Source organism: Lineus longissimus, chromosome 6 (genome assembly GCF_910592395.1).
Source record: "Lineus longissimus chromosome 6, tnLinLong1.2, whole genome shotgun sequence".
In the NCBI taxonomy this organism is placed as follows: Eukaryota; Metazoa; Nemertea; class Pilidiophora; order Heteronemertea; family Lineidae; genus Lineus; species Lineus longissimus.
In genome coordinates, this window is record NC_088313.1 from 1,957,305 (window position 1) to 1,975,062 (window position 17,758).

Here is a 17,758-nt window from a genome sequence, read left to right on the forward strand (position 1 = left end):
GCTTCGCCAGCTCGAGGGCCTTTTTTGATGTCTTAAGAGCTTCGTCTGCAACCACCACGATGGCCTTTGAGGACTTCTCTTGCCAAAAAGAATAACACACTGCTAAGTTTTGGTCCGACTATCGCATGTTATGTGCAGCAACAGCTTCCGACCTTCACGCTTCAAACTACCATTGGTAACAGAAGCTGTCAATAGTCAAGTTCGATGCGGCAGATAGGAGAGGGTCACTGAGTCAACATATTGTCGTCTTTTGTAAGTGTTCTAGTCATAATAAAACTGGTCCTGGATCTGAGTGCTCCAGATGGCTAGAACTCCTCCCTCATGGCTGCTAGTTCAGGGCATTTTGGACACTCTGTCGTATGTCACATCCTTCGAAGTACAAGGGACACACGATCTGCACCCTCGCAAGACAAGTTGCCCATACCAGGTAATGCCAAATCAGTTACCCCCCCCCCCCAAGACTAACACTGGAGGAACAGGCTGAGGGTTGTCCGCTTCACTGCCCATACTTCTGTAGGGACGCTCCCAGCAGTTTGAAAGTCCTGTGAATGTAATAGTGTCTTTTTCTCTCAAGGAGCTGCATTGACACTGTGAGGTGTCACATCCTTCGAACTAAGGGACACAGCTCATGTGCCCTTATCAAATAGCACTTCAGGTTAGTTATAGCTCAGTTAGTTGTCTCGTATCAGGTACCACCCAAGAAGTACTCGAGTAGTGTTTGAGGAGATGATATAAATAAACACCAGCAAATGCTTTGTCTTCAAGTGACGATTGCGGTTTACCAGTAACTCTAAGCACGGGTTACTCTGGGCAGAGATGGGGTGTCAGTGTCTCTCTCAAGAGCGTACAGCGGACTGTCTGCAGGATGCCTCATCCAATACTAAAGAGACAGGGCTTTTAGCACCTCTGTAGGGATAACCATACATCGTAAGGATAGGATACAACACAAGTTTGAATGTCCTGGAATAATTCGCGTCTCTTTACGAGACTAAATCGGACGCTCTGTAATGTCACATCCTTCGAACTCTAGGGACACATAGATACACACATTGAGCGCCAGTTATTTTCCGCGAGTAGTGGAGAAATGGGACTTTGTCAGTAAAATTTTTTTATCTAGGCTGGTCTGTGGTGTCATGAAATCCAGCTACGCGATATTCGTAAATCGGCTCAATCATTGATACCATGATGACTATACAGATATAGGAAACCAGACAGAGCTCTTCAGAACTGTCGTCATACATAGACGTTGGTCTCCGCAAGGCTTGGAAAAACTGTCTCTTCTTCTCGACCGTCAACTGCTTACATACAAGTTGGCTATCTCATTCGGGGTTGAAACGGGATGCTAATTAAGTTACGGTACAGACTCTGGGCTATTTCGTCCCTGACCGCAGGCGCGAGGTATTTTTGGTGAAGAAGGTGCATTTGGTAAGTGCATAAATCTCACTTTTCGAGAGTGTCCCCCACGCTGAGAGACCGTAGGACAAGAGACAAAGGTTGATGATATGTCATTCTGGATTGAAACGGGATGCAAATTAAGTTACGGTACAGACTCTTGGAAATTTCGTCCCTGTCCGCAGGCGTGAGGTATTTTTTGGTGAGGAAGGTGCATTTGGTGTCGTTTGGTAAGTGCATAAATCTAACTTTTCGAGAGTGTCCCCCACGCTGAGAGACCGAAGGACAAGAGACAAAGCCTGATGATATGGCAACTTTTATTGGGCAAATACATAATATATACTACAAAACTTAGAATTAGTGGCCGGCATGCGGAATCAGAAAAGGCTGACCGTAAATTGTTGCACGTGAAGATAGTGTAGTGTGTTAATCGAACTTGTTGGGAGTGATCCGCACACTTATTGACCGAAGGACAAGAGACGAAGGCTATGATATGACAGCATTTATTTGGCAAGTTCATACATATGAATAATGCATGTTGGGTCAGTGCGCATGCGGGGCATGGGATGGAGTGTGGTGCACTGTGAGTGTCGATAAGGATGGGGGGGGGGGGGGGGCAAAGGCAAATGACAATAGCATAATAACAATTGAACAATGTACAAGTCGTAAGTAACCGTGACCGCTTTCAAGGTGGCAAGAACTGATTGCTGACCAAAACAATGACATATTCTGTTAACATCAATGGAGCATTCTCTTGTACTGTATTTTAGCCCAAAACCGCCCAATCAAAATGGTGCAGAGACTCGATTGACGTTTATTGTCTTCAAGAGGAAATTGATCTCAAAACTGATATGGGCCTATAGTATAAATAAATATATCCTACCTAAAATATAGGCCTTCTATTAAATTAGGCCTGCCTTAAGAAAAAAGAAAGAAAACCTACAACCAATTCCTCTTGAAAACAAATATGTCAATAAGGCTCATCTATGCATCATTTGAGTAAAACAAACACATTTTTGCTGTGATCAAGAAATAGCTCCATTGTTGTAATGTTGCACTTCTTGTGCTGTGAAATAGCTCAGAAACGGTAAATGATTGCCACATTGAAAACGGAACAAGAAATAGCAATATTCTGGATCAGCGATTACATACATGAAGTGCTATTGATTTCAGGAATAAGCACATATTTTGCAAGGTTCACTTTTAAAAAAGAGTAACAATGTTCGATATTTTCAGGGGCGAAAACAGGTGAGTGTCAACCCATTCTGAGCCAACAGCATGAATTAAAACAAGAAAAGGGTCAATTCCGTTGGGAACTGCTGTTCCTTGATCATGGCTCTTGACTACTGGTCTGGAATAGAAAGGGAAGATTTAGATATCAAGAAACATTGAAATATACAATTTAAGAAATTGAAGTATTTGATCATTTTTCATGACGTTTTTAAAAAAATCTTCTATTATAGCATATCAGTAATATGTCTATACACATGTTTATGTCTGTGAGAGCCTCATTGGCACTAATAAGATGAATAAATTAAATTGAATTGTCAGGCAATGGTGGTCAACCTGCCTCGGGTTTGTCCCAATATCAGTCACATGATGACGGACCTAAAGCCTCATTTCATCAACTGTACAGCCAGCTTATCGGATTTTATCTCATTTACCTCAATTGTGTTCCACAAATCTCGCATCCTGAATATTTATCTCTCAGAAGTGGCCTCGGTCGCGTTGGCTCGATTCTTGGGGCGGGACAGCGAAACTACACGAGATGGAGCAATCCACCTGAAAAAATTGGAGACAATTCGAATGCTGCTTCAGTGAACAATGGGCGATCTGTTCAGGAGACGTCTTTCAAATCGCCCATTGTTTCATAAACGAGAGCTGGACAGACAGTTCCAGCTACTCTTCGCAGATTTCCTTCTTCCAATGCATACATCGCGTTTTGTCTCGACCACACTTGCATAGCTATTTACTTTAAGGTCACGTGCAGGTCTTATTGGTAATTGCTGGGGTGAAACTTGGTACTGCGGGACAGACTTACATGTCCACAAAACGGAGTGTCGCTGCTGGACTGATTTACAAGTCCACAAAACGCAGAATCTGACATGGACATCATTACCCCAGCAAGAACCCAATGTAACCCCACAAATAGGGCCGTTTATATTGTTTAAGACATGTTTATACAATAACAATGCTGAAGCTATTGCCTGCAGTGACCTTGCTAATGATTTTTATGTGGGAGGGGCCAGGGACCGTGACTATTGATAAAGTCCTCACGATATTATATTCGTCAACAATGGGGCACAGACTTTCAGATATTTTCGTGACTGACCTATATTACCAGTACAGTCCAATATATATTTCTTTTTTTGACTGACCTCTATTACCAGTACAGTCCAATATCATTCTATTCTTCGTGACCGACCTATATTACCAGTACAGTCCAATATATATTTCATTTTTCGTGACTGACCTATATTACCAGTACAGTCCAATACATATTCTATTCTTCGTGACTGACCTATATTACCAGTACAGTCCAATATATATTTTATTTTTCGTGACTGACCTATATTACCAGTACAGTCCAAATATACTATTTAGTCTGTATATTATTCTAGGGCTGGGGTGGGGGATGGGGAAATTCTCCAGTGACAAACATTTTGATTGTCATTCTGGTAAACAAAAACACGTCCAAAGAAGAAATTTATTCTCATAACTTTTAACAATGCTCGAAAAAAACTTTAAAAATGTTCATGTGGCGAGTCGCCACATGTACCGACTTTACCTGTGGATCTAAATATATATATCATCATTGAAATCCTCAGAGAAATTAAACCAAGACAAAAAAGGGTTCCATGCCCTTGGTTTCCATGTACCGCGAACGATGCTAACGATAGGATTTAGCTGACAGGATTTGGCCACATGAGCCCCTCCCTGTCCAGAAGACGCGGGGGTCGTCAGATCAATTTGAAACCGCCATGGACATCACTTCTTCCCCCTCACAAGTCGGTCGCGATGACCTCCATGTGCAAACCATTTTGGCTGTGGATGCCCTGGTAACCCATGTCGCCTAACCAGACATAGCGCGCTGCCTGACCAGAAGTTACCGCCTCTGAGACCCAGGGTTGAGACACTGGGGTCTGCCCCTAGCTGACAGGTGGCTGGAGATCCATATCATAGAGCATACCAACCGTACATAACCGGCTGGACTGGTACACCCTATCAGGCTCAGACTCCCCAACGGAGTCTATTGAGCGCAGCCGCAGCGCCAGTTAATATGGATGGATTTACGTCGTCAAATAACTGTCGACCTGATGAGCATTCGTTCACGGTACATAGAGTTTATCGGGGTTGGGGGCGAAGAGACAAGACCAGGAACTCCTATGGGGTCACGGGCGCAATGCAACCCGAGGAACGAGATGCACCCAAAGTACAAACTCGAAAATAACTGGCTCATCCTTCGCCATAGGTGTCAAGTATATACCGCTTATACAGACAGGCGTCATTAACGTTGGGTAACACCTCACAAGGAGCAATACCAAGCATTTTCAAGACCTCATATTTAGCGAAAAGGTGTGACAATAATGATAATATATCAGATCCAATACCAGTCCCTTGACCAAACCCAACCATTTCTTGAAAGTTCAAAGGACGTCGGGGCTTCTGAAAGAAAAGTATTGGCCATGACAGCTGCGTAGATAGATCGATGTGATAGATGGGCTAACGGGCGGGTAGCGAATTTTTTTTCCTGAACCTTTTGGGCACTATATTGTACATTTGTACAGGGACTTTCAGCCAATCAGATTTCGACAAATACATGACGTCAGAAGTCTTAGAAACTTTAGAGCCGTCAGAAATGGCAGAATACGATGTTCGATCCAAAGATCGTGAGTTCGAATCCGGTTGTGGACAACATTTTTCTTTTTCTTTTTTACTCTTTATATTTTTATCATGTATTTATTTTTATAACGCGTTTCTTTTCCCTTGTTATTCAGATTTTAGATATTTTAGTTATTTCTGCTGCCTGCAACATATACCTACAGAAAGGACAATGATAACAATAGCCCATCTCCAATATCCAAGGGATAGTCCTTCAGATATCATATTGAGCATGAATATACAATGAGACTTGTCTCATGTGAATGGTCTTCATCCAGTAGGAATATGTTTCTCTGCAATGAGACTTGTCTTTCGATACTGCCTCGTGTGTAAGTTCTTCTATGGGCGGTTATTACCGCAAATAAAGACAAACCAAAGCAAAGACACTTGTGTAGCATATCAAGGACACGTAGATTGATACTCCTGGGCGGTTATTACCGCAAATAAAGACAAACCAAAGCAAAGACACCTGTGTAGCATATCAAGGACACGTAGATTGATACTCCCATGTGTGCCACATCAAAGACATCTGGACCATACACCACATCAAAGATAACGATGCGAAGTCAACAGGCGGCGCCACCGTCTTGGGACAAGTAAAAACGATTTCGACAACTATTTAGGTTTTTGTTGATATAAGCGACTATTTTTATTTTTATGATCATTTTTTTCTCGCAGTGAAATTTTTATTAATTGATTCAACTTCAATAAGTTAAATGAGAAGAAAAATAAATATCTCGACTTGAAAAAAAAATTGTGAATTTCAAATTTTTTTTCTTGACTTGAAAAAAAATATCTTGACTAGAAAAAAATCATTTCGACTAGAAAAAAAAATCATTTCGACTTTTTGAAGCAAACGGCTTGCCATAGGAGAAGGGTGGCAAATAACAACAACGTCAACAGGCAGCGTACGGCCGCCATCAATCTACAGTGGCGCCGCCTGTTGACTTCGCATCGTTATCTTTGACGTGGTGTATGGTCCAGATGTCTTTGATGTGGCACACATAGGAGTATCAATCTACGTGTCCTTGATATGCTACACAAGTGTCTTTGCTTTGGTTTGTCTTTATTTGCGGTAATAACCGCCCAGGAGTATCAATCTACGTGTCCTTGATATGCTACACAAGTGTCTTTGCTTTGGTTTGTCTTTATTTGCGGTAATAACCGCCCATAGTCTTCCTCCAGTAAATTTTGATAACAATACAAGCTTACTTCCAAGTTTCATGATGACGCCCAGATGACGACACAGATTTATCGGATTCTGATTGGCTGAGAACCTGTGTACAAATGTACACTGTACAGCCCGAAAGGTTCAGGAAAAAAATTCGCGGGCGGGCGATTAAGCAGGCGCATACAGTCAGGTAACACAATGGCCGAAATTTATCTTCGCATACCATCTTTATACTTGTATAGGAGCTATAGGTAAAACTCAATGGTGACGAGATTATTACTGCTCCCGAAAGAGATTTTAAGTAGCCTAAGTCTTTTGTTTGCTGCTGGTTTGCTGCGGCTTTCAGCAGCTTCCTACCGACGGCCCAAGGATTGAAAGCCACCACGTGACCGCAGGGCCAATGCATTGGTGTCATTATTCACATTTATCATCTTCGTGACCACGCGAAAACATACTTAAAGCTGATATGCATGCATAAAAACCCAAACGTCAAAGATAGAAAACACAAACGCCAGACCACCAAAAGACAAACTGCACTTGAAACATGATAGACACCCTGCGACAGGTCTCACTTGACTGCACACAACACAAGTTCATTGACGAGACAGGTCACAGAGAAAGAAAAAAATAAAAAATATTCCTCGAGCGGGTTCGAACTCGGAACCCTCGCCACTTCACCCTTTCCGTCTTTTCTAATTTGGCCGTTAGGGTTTTTATGCATGCATGTCAGCTTTAAAGGGACAACCTGGGCGTGAGATTTCTCTGGCCAGGAGGAGAATACCTCTGCTTGTCACCATGCGCCGCCACTTATCCCAAATAACGATTTTCGCCAGTGTGCGAGGCAGTTTTGGACATGACCTGTGAAAATCAGGCAGGCCTAAGGTTACACACAGTTTTTGTGCACTGTTTATTGCAGTTCAATGATGTATTTCAATTTTCCTGTTTGGACTGAGAAGTCACGGTTCTACTGGAAGCCATTTTGGTAGGAAAAACCACCATATCTCATTCCACAGTTGTCCATTTAATACCACTGAATACAAGAGGGGGTAGGCCTATCACTAAACCATGGTCATTTCATAACACAAGCCTGGGAACAACTGGCAGGGTTCATCAAAGCTCTGGGATGCTGATCTCCGATTGATCCTCGATCGTCGCACAGTTGGCAGCACAGAGGTGAAATGAGACGATTGGTGATCACTAAATCCTAAAGGCTGAGGGAGGTAATTATAATATGATCTCCACCCGGAATTCCGGTAATGACGACATCAGGTCGGGCGGTGGAGATCATATTATAATTGCCTCCCTCTAGCCTTTAGGATTTAGTGATCACCGAGACGATTGGTAATTTCTGCCATGTCTTCAAGTAAATGTCTCTGAACTACTTCGATTGTATGCCTTATCTTTCTGATTCGGTTAAGGTCCTCATCATACATATTACATGTCACTGTATCAAGGGCTGATTGGTTCAGAGATAGAATGTGTTACGAGCACGTGACACATTGCGCCAAGCACATGGCGTGTGACGTCATAAAACATGGCAGACATGACCGATCGTCTCATTCTCTTGCTGCCAGAACGATCTAGTACCATAGATACTAAGGGTATGGGCTAACAGTGTCCTCCTTTCAAAGGTCAGCTGAGCCGAGTGTGGAAATATTCAGAACAGCAGTGGCGGATTTAGGGGTCCCGCATGAGTCATCCCTCTTTGATATTTTAGGGCACGTGTACCCCTCCTCAAGAACCCTCCCCCCTCATTTTCAGGATTGCACCTTCGGCTCTATCACGAGTTCTCATTGGTGGGGCAGCGCCCCCCCCCCGCTTCTTTCCCAAATTTCTGGATCCGCCACTGCTGCAGAGATGAGAAGTTCCATAAGAATACATGTATGTGCGATCAAGGAAGTTTCGATAGAGAAAAATTACACTCACCATGGTGGTGTTCACGTCGTATCTTGTGATAAACCGGTTGGGCAGCATTGGGTGTGCTGGACAGGACAACGTGTCTGGCGTCTGCAAGAAATGAAAATGAAAAGATAAGATAAGATTGTACATTGTATCAGACAACAGTCGCAAAATTTGGGGAGAAAAAGTTGTGGAGAAATCAGGCTGAACTCACCAATGTTGAACCAGTGCTTCGACTTGGCGCCGACACAACTGAACGCTTGTGTTCCCAAAACCGGTCTGTCATACCAGGAGCACAGCCAAATTCAACGCCCCGTATTGAGTACGTTACGTCAGAGAGGTTACCAAACCACTCATCTATTCAAATCGTGATTTTCAATCAAATTCATTGACCCATACACGAAAATGCTCACGATATAAAGCTGATTGGTCAAATACTGAGGTCACGGACGGATGAACAGGAGTGGGACAACAAGTGACATAACTTCGCAGAAACTTGGCTTTTGTGGTATTTCTTAACGAGTCTACGTGACGTAACATGATTGTTGAAATTTATAGCCAGTAGTATTCACACATGGCAAATATTTTTTAAGTTCAAGTTGGCGCACCGAGCGATTGAAAGTGGTCCGTTTTCGAGTACGTTGGGCGCGCTCAGATGAATTGATAGCTTATGCTGCTCCGCCTGTCTAGCTGAGCGTTATGGCTGGTCAAATCTCTATGCTGTGGCCACACCCAAAACTTTGGGGGGAAAAATTCCCCCAAAATACAAAACTTCATAATTTTCTCATATTCTATTCCTCTTATTTCAGCTCACGACCGCGAAGCATAAAAAAACGTCTTCCTGCTCGTGAGTCGTCTGTATTAGCACAAATAGCAGACGACGACCACATCAATCTTGTGCTCACAGTGAGTGACTAACGGATTCCCGGGCTCACTGTCTGAGGGGAACGGGGAACGGGGAACGTCTATTTGAGTGTATGTCTATTTGAGATACGACACAATATGTTTATTTCAGGTACGTCTCCGTTAAAACAAGCGTTACCAAACGTCGAGTCATAACACGACATAAAATGTCTTAAGACAACCTCTATTTATGCGGAAATAACCGCCCATAGGCTCCTCATTGGATGGAGGCGCATCAACGTTGCCCCCTGATTGGTGCAGACAAAGACTTTGGCGCGTTAAATCTTGTGAAACAGTTTTAAAACAAAGGATCCGGACGTTAGAAGGCAAATTCAGGACTTGTTACTTTTGTAACCTGTGAAAATATAACAGTTTGTCCTCATTGATATCCAGCTGGAGGAGTGAAAATATGACTTGCGATAAATCACCATAACTTTTGTTCTAAATCTTCTGATTCGATTTTTTTCCTAGATCATCACAGGCCATAACAATATGTATTCACATACAAAATTTGAGATGATACTGAAAAAAAGTAGTTTGGTCAATCTTTTTATGCAAGCCGAGAGGGCGTTTTCAATTTTTTTCTTGAAATCACTTCAATTTGGAACATGAATGCATATTGATATGCTTTATGATAAAATGGAAAAATATTTAGAATTCAATGAACGGAATTTTTTTTTTTTGGGGGGGGTGTAATTTTTCACGAAAAGTCATATTTTCACTCCCCCAGCTGGTTATCAAGGATGACTACAAATCACCGTTACGCCGCGCTGAAACTCACAAGGTGTCTTCCTCTTATTGAGAGCTTGGTGTATAACACGTTTGGTTCAGGTTGTACCATTTTGAAATTTACTCAAATATGTCACTCGGCCAGCTGGTTATCAAATGTATCACTTCAAATAGGTTATCCAATCTTTTGTTATTTTTATTCTCTTTTAAGAGAATAAAAATCGATACGTGTCGGAGTCTCATGGACTTCATGAAAGAACTACGCCATCGCCATCTTCGGGGCAAAGTAGGCACTGAAGAGACCTTTGTGTTTTCAGTTCCTAACTTGCCCTGAAGATGGCGATGGCGTAGTTTTTTCATGAAGTCCGGGACTCCGATAACCAGCTCAAAGGGAGGGGATTTTGGCCATGTAGATCTACGTGGTTCGGCGCTGAAGGTGTTAAATTGGGTAGTCCTTTTTGGCCTTGCATTCATCTTTGCCCAGTTAATCTCATGAATTTCTGTCCTCTGATGGCAACTTTATACCCCTAGCTTAATTATCTTAACCTGCCCTCCCCCCCTTGGCCACTGAATCAGTTATATATCGAAGAAGACAAACTTTATTTACAAATTCTATATCATTTAATTTACATCAAATTGAAATTTACAATTGTTTTAATCATATAAACAATGAACAGGAACAATTATTAATAGCATGATAAAGTCTATACAAGATAAACATACAGTCCAAATCACAATTGACATCCTTCCTGCTTTGCGTCATTGACATGTAACGTACACGCTAGTTGCGCATCAATGATGCACAAGTGACGCGTGTATCTCTCTGTTTCGCATATTTTACGCGCCCATCAAACACGTGCCACTAACACGTCAATGACACAAATTTAGGGATGACAATTGTGATTTGGACTGTAGGCTATCACAATCACCCTTCTTCCAAAAGACACACTAAAAACTTAAAATATTGTTCAGTGAGAGCACTGTAAGAACTGTTCTACACTTTCTCTGGAATAGATTACAGATGAGATGTATCCTTTCATGCCATGATCTATTCTACACTGAATAAGGACCATTATCGTGCAACGTACCATGTCCTCATGAAGTGCTACAAGCTAGAAAGCATCGCAGCCCATGTGCTGAGAAACTACGATGGCTGTTCAAAAGATGCAACAGCGACGATGAGTGACTACTGGTGATACTGTCTCCATCTGCGATGATGACGAGGACATAGAAGGATCTGAGGAGATAAGCAGGCGGCTTTGTTATACCATGCACAACAACCATGCTATCCTGCTTAGGGCAGGCTAAAAAATGCAATGGCTCTAAAGCGTCTCAACGGGTGGGGGACACGAAACATACAAACTAGAGACATCAAAACTACTCTTTCGGTAAAGGACAGAGGTGGTCCTCCATGCGAACCTTTCCATGTGGAACGATGCACTAGTAAGGCGCTTCCTGGAGCAATGGATATACCCTGTGACGTCTTGGTGTAGATATCGACAGGCCCTCCCATTACAGTGTTGGAGGGGTACAATCGGATAAAAATAATAAATGAACTAATACTGTGTGTTTCGTTTGTGTTGTCACTTCCTCTCAAGGTGAGCGTGTATTTCTCTTAGGCAAACCGATACCTTTACCCACCATGCATACACAACCATAGTTTAGCTTTCATCTCAAGTGATCAGACTCAGATCAACCCACCACAAAAACAACTTCACCAACACATTACATTTGCTTGCCTCGGCTTGGGTTGGGTTATCTTTGATTTACATGACTTATATCCTCTCACTTCATGTGGAGCATATGTTTCCCACAAGATTCCTCCACTTCCTCCTGTCCTGGGCAGTTCTCTCAACCTGCGTCCAGTGTCAGGAAATCAGCCCGTCATCCATGCTCATGCCACAGCCAGTGAAGAACAGCCACTGTTCACCCATTACCTCTAAAACTCTTACAAAGAAGCCCCTATGCCAAGCTGGACATGGTTGTTCACAACAAGGTACGTCAATGGCATTAACCTCAACTTGGTTTTATCTCTTTCAGTCAAGTCCATCAGACTTGAGTAAAAGTTAATCTAATTCCAAGGTAAGCGACTAACTTGATTTGAACAAGCGGGCCGTACGTTATTCTAAGATGTCCATTTATACTGATATTACAAAAGAGCAGACAGAAATTCCTCATCTTGTTAAACTTAACACACAAACACACAACCCTACATTCCCATTATCAAAGCCCTGATTTTATGATGTCGATTCCATTGGCTTGCTTGTTTTTGACACTGGTAACAATTCCTCGGGAAAATCCATGATCTTCCTCTGGGCCTGCCTCATGTATTGTTGTTGCCGATAGTAGATTTTTAGCGCCCCCTTTATTGTAATGAATGCAATACCACCCTGGAAGGATAAAATAAACAAAGGATTTATTGCATGTTGGGGAAAGAAATACATTGATATACCACGGTAAGAATGTATTTATAAATGGTTAAAGACTCCAGATTGACAGCATCACCCAGCGAGTCAGGCTGGAACAGGCAATGATTTACGATCTAGGAACACGGCATAGTCACATGAAGAAAGACCTTTACAGAATAGGATCTGCCTGATGTGACTTTAAACCCCAGACTCCAGCTCATGTGCTTCTGACCAGCTCCAGATGAAGATCGGAGAGAAATACTGGACAAAGGACACCACTCTGAACACAGATTAATTCAGTACACAATGTACCACACTATCACCAGTAACTTATAGATTTCAACTCACCAGTAAAGTTCTTTGAAAATTTGATTGTACATTTCCAAACATAAGCTTCCCAACAACAGTAGCAATGGTTGGTAGGATCAATGCTCCGCAGAGAACTCGAGTAGCTGAGATCGGATCAGAAAAGTTGGTTGAGGAATCTGCGGGAATCCGTGAAATGCCCTGAGGTTCTGCAACAGAGGAATATCAATATAGCAATTGGTATAATTCTGTATTCGTATGAGCGGAGAGAAGTACAGGATTTGACTCTTGACGCCAATCAGTAATCTACACTATAAAACAGTCCTCCCTAAAATGGTTTCGTAACTGATCAATTATCATAATCATCTTCTAATTCTGGTTGGGTCAATCACCGCGCTAAAGGACCATGTTGAAATTGACATCAATAGATTCACTCGTTGCATGAAACGGGCATGAAATAGCAAAGACTAAATATAATGTTGAACACTACAAGTAGTAAACAATTCCAGATATACCATCCCTTGTCCATTAGAGGATTGTGTATCAATATAATTTTTGTGCACCTACATTTATTATTGAAGACAAATCCAAGTATGATCTGTAATACTTGTACTTTTTGCTCAATACATACATGTATACTGCGTCGAGGCCATTAAGCCAGCTTTGGCATGTCTGTTTCATATAGGCCTACTACACGCAATATAGGCCTTTCATACAGGTGCTCCTCAACCAGTGAAATACTGTCAACACATTATATTTTTTTACAATCATAGGATGTACATACCTGTTGGAAATAAATAACTGATGAGAGGCAGTTTTGATGCATGTTTTCTCCACATCTTGAGAAGGTAGTCTTCCCACCGAACCATTTTACCCAGGATTAACATGACGGGGATTGTGGGGAGTCCTATCAGGAGGAACAACGGATCAGCCTTCTCCATTGCCCCGAGACCCTCCTTATGACCAAGGACCTGAAATGACCAAGAATCGCAAAGCTATCAGACTGAACAAATCAATCCTGTGCTGTGTCCTTTCATGATGACATATTCGGATAAAGCAGACTTTAGAGTTTGTTCAGTGACAGACTCTCGATGGTCATTAATTCCAGTTTTACCAAGTAGATAAACTTCTTAGAAATTTGTCACTGCCGGTTTTTGTATTTTAATTGGACAAATGAGGAAGTCTTTCTTGGATTTTATACATCTTGTGATTTTATCAAATATACCAACATTCACAGAAGACATCATTTTTCTTGTCGCATAGAAGTCTGACATTCAAATGATACAGCAACATTTTGGCACAAATATTTCTTGGTCTGTGGTATTCTATCCAGACAACCTCCGACAGGCAAAACATTTTCTTTGACTTTAATTTCAATGTGTTTCCTCTTTGTAGCAGCAAGACTGAACAACAGTTTTCAATCATTTTCATTTACCTGCATGACAGTAACAGCACCATATGTAACAGCTGTCCAATAGACTGACCCAATAAAGATACCACCAGCTACAAATGGGCAAACCTTATAGATGAAACGGTCAGCAACTTCCATCACATACACAACCGGGCCTAAAGAGAAGTAGGAGATTTTTTCAGAAACATTACTACCGGTAATAAGGGGAAGAATAAATACTAAATAGGATCAGAACTTCTTCTTCTTCTTCTTCAGCGTTCAACCTGCCTAAGTACTATAACCTCAGTCCTGTGGCGGAGATGAAGCGGCTTGTCGCCCGAAGGTCCGGCTGTGTTCCCCACAGCTTTTCTTCGACCTTCGTGTCCTTTGGCCAGAATCTATTTCGTAAATCCTGGTACAGGGGACAGTCCTGTAGGATGTGCGTTGGTGTTTGCACTGCTGTCTGGCATCTGGATCAGAACTGAATGTGTTCATATTTTGAGACTGTTGACGTAATAAGGTCACAAACTCTTATTGGAGCAGTCCCCAATACCTCAATTGATCGACCATTCCAGGGTAATGACGCAGTCTTCATTAAATTGTCAACATGACATACTGACCTAAATAAAATGTAAATATCAAGAGTGCTGACTAATTGATTAGTAAGTGCATCTATGGCATGAGTGTGTCTTTAAAGCAAATATATCGGGAGACCAGTAGTAAAGTTTATGACATAGGCAAATTTTGATGGTAAATCACTAAATGCCTACTCTTTTGGTCTTAAAGGGGGACTATAGGCAGGAGTCAGGTGGACCAGAAGTTACACAATGTTGCCTATAGGGGTCACTCCTATATCACAGTACACTGAAACTATTGTATGAGGAATATGTATTTATTGCTGAAGCAAACAAGCTAAATACAATGAACATCCAAATACCACCAATTTCACTCCCCAAGTCCCCCTTTAAAGTAATGCCTCTTCTGTTCACAACTCCAGTGTAAACAACGATAAGTTTTATCTTTATGACAGGACATACAGAAGCCCTTTGCAAGACGATTCTTCAGATCACAGCCACCACTCACCTAACTTGGGAAACACTATGATGTACTCTGTGTTACACTGTGGACAAGACACCTTGGCTGTACTGTTTCCCTTCTGTTTTTCATCTACCCATCGCTGGAGGCAGGAGTGATGAACCCATTTCGTCGTCCCACGACACCGACAAGGTCTGACCCAAGGAGCATCTGGATCATCCTGATCATTTGCAAAACAAACCCAGCAATTCCGTCTGCAATGAAATATATTTACAAAGAAATAGGATTATAGACCTTCAGGAAGGAACTTTTGAAAATAAAGCACTAGAGTTAAAAGTTGATAAAATATATGTCAACTCATTCTGGAGACATCTGACTATGTCAAAGACAACTCTGGCTCAAAGTCCAAGGAAGGCAGAATGGACATTACAAATTATGCTCTTTTGGTCAAACTATTCAAATTTTTAAAACATGAAGGTAAAAGGTATCGTAAAGGTACGGTAAAGATTTTCACTGGAAGTATTCCTTACAAGTTGGAATATGTAAAATTATTATATTTTGATAAATCGACAGTCATGAGACTGAGTCACATACCTATCATCAACTTCACTGCCTGATGTCATTGTTATAAATGCCACATCAGCTGAACATAAACTTTACTTGGCAAACTCAGCTCTTTCTCTTTTGGTTCCTGCAAATGACATGAAAGAATGAACAGTTTCAGTCCACATTAAAAATGTATGATAGCAATCAGCATTTGAAGACTCCTGACTTCCAACTCCAGTCAAATACGTAAGCTTAGGACTAGGTCACAGGAGTTTAATTGTTTGGGCCGACCACCACCCGCAAGCCCACCCCCGTCAGAGAACTGACTGAGGGCCAAAGGTCAGGAGAGAGGAATGCGAATGAATGGATTTTAGATCAGGAAACAAACGGGAGGGGAAGGCTGACAAGGCCCATATAGCTTGTAAGAAGAATCAAAGTCATCATGCGTACGGTCACTAACACTCTATCAAGAAGACTAGCCTACTTCCTTGATAGGTCGTCCTGGACAGAAGCCAGCCTTTCACCAAATGGATCATTTGCGTGCATTTTTATAGGTACCATGTCCATGGTGACGGTACTGACTACTGCCGGTACTGGTACTGGAACTGGTAGCGGTACTGGTAGTGGTAGACCTACCTAGGGCATGTACTATCATGTAGATGTAGGGCCAGGGAATGATGTGTGCAAGTTCAACCTGATCAAAAACCACTTCCGCCTTACCAAATCAATGAAAATTAAAGACAGCTTAAGCCAGAAACTAAAAGTCCTTCCTAAATTGTTCGCTTTGAATGGAATGACGAAATAGATTCTGAGAAAAGGATGTCTTTTTTCATGAAATTTTTGTCACTTCCGGGATATTTTGGAACTCTTCCAATATGAAGATAAATAAATATTTGTTAGTGTAAAATTTTTCCGCGAGATGGCGAGACGGTGTTTTTCACTTAAAGGGGACCTCTCCTCATCTCTCCAGGGGAATGTAGGCCCCTATCGGGATATGCATGAACCACCAATGGTCGGGGAAAACAAACCATTTTTACAATAGATCTTAACGGTTGAAGACGAATGACAATGGCTTGCATTGTCTTGGGTCTCTCAGCGTGAAAACCTATTGTAAGGATGGTTTGTTTATTCCCTGACCCCAGAAGGTGTATGCGTATCTTGAAAATCGGGTCTTTTGTCTCTCCACTGGAATGAACAAAAAATAGGATTAGTTTTAAATGTTACTGCCTGTTATGCCTTTATGGCTATTGGCATTATCACAACCAGCCTTCAGTGTCACAACCAGCTCTTTGGTCTCTGGTTCATTATCACAACCAGGCTCTGCCACAGACCTCACAATCAGTCTTCTTGGTCTCAACCAATCTAAGCTGGCTTCATGGTCATAATCAGTCCCCACCGTCTTCCTGGTAACAACAACCAGTTGTCTCCTGCATCTCTCCTGACAAAATCAATCAAAGAAATCGGCAAGAATTCCATTTTCCATAAGAATTTGGTAAAACAACTCAGAAGACAATTTTTCTTTTCACATCAACAATTTATTAAGACACATTTAGTCAGCAGTATCAGTGAACAAAGATATACCTTTTTTGTGAAAAGTTATTAAATTTTTTAATCTCTGATAGCTCATCAACATCCCAGGTAGGAAGTCAAGACGACACATTTCAACATAACTGTTGTTCAGAGATAACCCTTCTCAGTCAATTTCTATTGTCAAATCCTGTAAAACTTCATTAGAGGCCTCAAAAAAATCTCTAGAAACAACCCAAAATCCTCAGTTCGTTTAACATAACCAGAGTTTTGGCACTTGAGAAAGTTACCCGTGTATCAATTTGTGGCTGCATCTATTGATGCAAAGTTGATGCTGACAACAATACACTACTAGATATTAACAAATATAAATAAAACACAAACATCACAGATATTGGTAACCTGAAGAGGTTTATACAACTATTCTACTCACAATCTCATTAACGCATTATACTGGCAACAACCAGTAGAATAAATATATACATCTTAGGATGCTTTAAAACTCACCTCTAACAAAACATGCAGGATTTCATCAGTGGTGTTTACACTGTACGTATCTGAACTGATCAG

General features: G+C 41.6%; 1 protein-coding gene and 1 long non-coding RNA gene across 4 annotated transcripts; both read right to left on the minus strand.

Moving 5' to 3' along the window:
• Nucleotides 1-4,887: 4,887 nt before the first annotated feature.
• On the minus strand, nt 4,888-8,622 carry LOC135488986 (uncharacterized). The gene is made up of 3 exons (XR_010447085.1): nt 8,559-8,622; nt 8,372-8,452; nt 4,888-5,058 (listed from the first exon to the last, which is right to left on the minus strand). It is a non-coding gene; the product is annotated as an uncharacterized LOC135488986 (long non-coding RNA).
• Nucleotides 8,623-10,585: 1,963 nt separating this feature from the next.
• Nucleotides 10,586-16,521, minus strand: LOC135489339 (E3 ubiquitin-protein ligase MARCHF5-like). 3 transcript variants are annotated; one of them, XM_064774650.1, is made up of 7 exons: nt 16,382-16,521; nt 15,710-15,806; nt 15,164-15,369; nt 14,126-14,256; nt 13,475-13,661; nt 12,733-12,899; nt 10,586-12,366 (listed from the first exon to the last, which is right to left on the minus strand). In XM_064774650.1, the coding sequence occupies exons 2-7, from the start codon at nt 15,736-15,738 to the stop codon at nt 12,214-12,216; spliced, it is 873 nt and encodes a 290-aa protein (XP_064630720.1). In that variant the 5' UTR covers nt 15,739-15,806; nt 16,382-16,521; the 3' UTR covers nt 10,586-12,213. The 3 variants fall into 3 exon arrangements, with proteins under 3 accessions (XP_064630720.1, XP_064630721.1, XP_064630722.1); XM_064774651.1 differs by having other exon boundaries at nt 16,298-16,521; XM_064774652.1 differs by lacking the exon at nt 16,382-16,521 and adding an exon at nt 16,146-16,290.
• Nucleotides 16,522-17,758: the final 1,237 nt, after the last annotated feature.